Source organism: Daktulosphaira vitifoliae, unplaced genomic scaffold (genome assembly GCF_025091365.1).
Source record: "Daktulosphaira vitifoliae isolate Bord-2020 unplaced genomic scaffold, ASM2509136v1 Scaffold_5, whole genome shotgun sequence".
NCBI lineage: Eukaryota > Metazoa > Arthropoda > Insecta > Hemiptera > Phylloxeridae > Daktulosphaira > Daktulosphaira vitifoliae.
The window spans coordinates 755,048-758,752 of record NW_026099576.1 but is presented as its reverse complement, the minus strand read 5'-3'; the positions used below and the strand labels follow the sequence as shown (position 1 = coordinate 758,752).

The 3,705-nt window shown below is 23.8% G+C and overlaps 1 protein-coding gene across 7 annotated transcripts in view; it reads left to right on the top strand.

Moving 5' to 3' along the window:
* Positions 1–1,376: 1,376 nt before the first annotated feature.
* LOC126908078 (protein KIAA0100) overlaps positions 1,377–3,705 on the top strand; it is a 101,910-nt gene continuing 99,581 nt past the window's right edge. For 3 of the 7 annotated variants that reach the window (XM_050689924.1, XM_050689923.1, XM_050689922.1), the window contains exons 1-5: positions 1,382–1,557; positions 1,622–1,773; positions 1,839–1,959; positions 2,016–2,195; positions 2,250–2,681. In XM_050689924.1, coding sequence (XP_050545881.1) covers positions 1,712–1,773; positions 1,839–1,959; positions 2,016–2,195; positions 2,250–2,681 — 795 coding nt within the window. In that variant the 5' untranslated portion in view covers positions 1,382–1,557; positions 1,622–1,711. Of the gene's footprint in view, positions 1,558–1,621; positions 1,774–1,838; positions 1,960–2,015; positions 2,196–2,249; positions 2,682–3,705 lie in introns of all 7 variants that reach the window. The other 4 variants (XM_050689929.1, XM_050689928.1, XM_050689927.1 and 1 more) reach the window with 4 other exon arrangements.

Below are 3,705 nucleotides of genomic sequence, written 5' to 3'. Positions count from 1 at the left end.
GATTATAATGGTTTTACTTATAATTTAACATTGATTATAAAACTCATGTCACAAAATTAAATTTTTTTAACGATGAGTTAATATATTTTTAATTTTAGATGACACACAGAATTTTTAAATAAGAAAAAATTAATTCTACTTATATATAACCAAAACTTACTAATTCTTAACATAACTCATATTAGACTTGTAGCAAAACTTACACAGTTTAATACTATTTTAATTTTTTTTAATATAAGTTAAAAATAATTTTAGTAATTAATTTTCAATTAAAATTGCTGAAAGAAAAATTAATCATACTCTTCTGAGTTTATAAAAACCTATTGGAAGAAACTTCCAGAAAGTAATAAGACTAAAAAAAATGTGTTTAACAATTACTGCATTGAAGTTGGATATACTGTGTTATTTTATACTTAGATATCCTAATGCAGCACAGGAAAAAATCCAGACATCCCCAAGAATGATTTTATATTGTACAAACAATTTTATGTGTTATATTAGTTATTATTTTTTAATATTACACACTTAGGAATTAATCACTAATAAAATTGCACAAGACAATTTTTACAGCACATATTTGTTATAGAAAAATTAGTTTTCAAATGGATCTCTTAGATGTTAAAAAATAAGTTACTGTTAGATAAAATTTTGTGGATCGACTGAAAAAACAGTTAACTAACAGTTTTTTGATTTGATGAAAATATTTTGTAATTATTGGATAATTAAAAAATAAAATTCTCAAAGATAAATATATATTCTAACAATAGAGAAAACTTTTTCAAAAATGTACATTTGTATTAAACACTATTAATTTTATGTTACTTAATGAATGACTATTATCATTCGAGTATTAATAACATATGTCAAATGTGAGAAATTGTACCAGAAAATAATAAGCAAAATGTATATTATTGTATAATAACTATAGTAGCAAATAAATGCTAATTGAATAGAACATTTTAATTTAAATTTTACAATATTATTAATAATAATATAATTAATTTAATATTGTGGTGTTTCTGTAGCCACGTGACCCTGACGTTGCAACATATACGATCAATGCGCCCTATTACTAACAATGCAATCGAAATATAATATAACTTTCGATGCATAATCAAACTATAGATAATGTCGGAGTTTTTACTATCTCATTTTTTAAATTTAATGTCGGAGTAAAATCCGTCATAATTTTGGTAACCTATGAATCAGATGGTCGGAGTACCAGATGTTCGTAACAATTACTACTTTGTCAAATGTCGAAGTATGTAAATGTCGGAGCATCATCAGTTCGTGGCAAAGGTGCTCTCCCTTATCATGGCACTGTCTTAAATATTTTTCCATGATAAACTATTCCGTATTATTTAATTCCTGATAAGTATTTTCCTTGTTTGTATAGCCCATTGTATTTAATAGCTGATTATCATTTATTGATAAGTGACGATCACTGTCTTCAAATATTTTTGACTGGATTTTTTTAACTGTGTAATTTAGTGTATTTCTAAAGTGACAATACAGTGTTGAAAAATTAATTTAAATTTTGTATAGTTTATTAAAGAAGTTAAATAGCATTTTAGATGTATTAGTAATGGCTTTTTAATCACAATTGTCTTTATTTTTGTAGATTCCTATAAATTATGTCAAATTATATGAGGTTTTTAATAAAATTTATAGAAATTTTATTTAAGTGTTTAACTGATTTTTAAATTAAAAAATGATTGAATTTAATACTTTTGTTTTTTTAATTGTAATTTTTTTTCTATTCTCTCTAAAGTGGTAAGTTTGGTAATTATTATTAAGAATTAATGTAAAATATTTAGTATCTTAAATGTTAAAATTAGGTTATTTCCCAAAACAATCAGCTTGTATTTGAAATATAAGTATAATTTAAATGTAAAAATTCGTGCATCTGGTTTATTTTCTCTTCAAGATATAATTATTATTAAAAACGGATATTCAGTGGTAAATATTCTATGATAAAGTATCAAATTTCTATTATAATTTTTTGGATTTTATAGCAAATAGATAATATTGGGTTCCGAAGTAGTTTTATTAGTAGTGAAGTGAATAAATTAATATGCCTTGTGATTCAAGATGTAAGAATAGAAAAAAATTTTGATTGGTATGATGTATCCAAAACAACTTCTAATAACAACAAAGTTAATAATGTTTTACCAATTTTTATGAAATTAGCTCAAGTATGTTAACATCAATATATTAGTTATTTTCTTATAAATAACCTATGTTTTTAGTTTTTAGCAATTCGAATTAGTTGTATATCAGCTGTATGCCTACAGCCAAATAGTCCTGAATGGTTGTTTGTTATATCTGTCATTGATCTACATTTAGATGCATCTATAATTGGATCATACAAACAGTTATCAGTAAACTGTCATGCTCCACATGCTGAAGCAAAACTATTTCATCATCCTAAAAATGCAAATTCTTATTGTTTAGCTAAAGTTACTGTTAATATTTGTGCAGAAAGTATATTATATTTGCATGGACCATCTACAGTTGAAATTTTAACATTGAAACTTGATAAATCAAAAATTATTTTAAATAAAGGATTGTATAAGTTTGTACAAAGTAATTGTCATTATGCTGTAAATTCTAAATCTTTAAAAAACTATGATGAAGTTTTTACAAGTGTTCCATCGTTTCTTCCATCACTAGTACCCAAAGTACGTTGATTTATTTTTGGAAATACTGTAAGCATATAATGTATTAGATGTTCTGTATTTATTATTATAAGTAAAACTATTCCTCGCAATGATTAATATATACAGGTTTATCTCTTAATTGTTGATTACTAGATTTCTTCTTAAATAATATTTATTTTATTTTCTTTATTTTGTAGTATAATTTGTTTAAAATACAAATTAGATGTAAGGTGCAGATTATGCTATTTTTATCATTACGCAGCATTGCTACACTTCTCTTCTCATACAAGTTTTCAAAACTTCTACAAAACTGCCTCAAAAATTATATTGATCAGTTATACCTTAAATTATATTATTTTCCATTATCTAAGTTGGTTTAATCTATATATAATATAAAAAAAAAAAAAAATTTGGTACTCTTATAAAAGTTAAGAGATGGACTAAAAATATACTCTAATAATTAGAAATTGGGAAATAAATATTATTTTAAAAGTACCTAGAAGCTAATAATAAGTTAATCACTCTGTTTGAAAAATTCTGGTAATGAGTTACAACCAGTCGCAAATTTATTAATTTTTTTAATTATATACGCTTGTACAGAATTGACAATACATTCATAAAAACATTAAGTACATAATAACAAACATTATAGTATACAGATCATAAAAATAATAAAAGTTGATGCTATAGAAAAATATTTTAGGCTAAGATTACTAAAAAACTATACAAAAGCTTCGAGAAAAAAAAACATGAAGATGATATGAATAAAAAAAAAAATAATATAACAAAATAAAGAGGTAAGAGTTAAAGAAATATGACTAGTGCAGTTAGTAGTTCACCTAAAAATTGTATCGGATATATAGAATATGTGGTAGAGTGGATGATTGTGTTCATAAGATGTTGAATGAATATTATTAGAGCTGTACATCTGTTAGTAAAAAGTGTTGAATTTTCTTGCTAATTAATGCAGTTGTTACCATCCACTTTTAGGTTATAGTTGAGTACAAGGGTTTCACTGTACCCTATCAAAAAAAAAAAAAAAAAA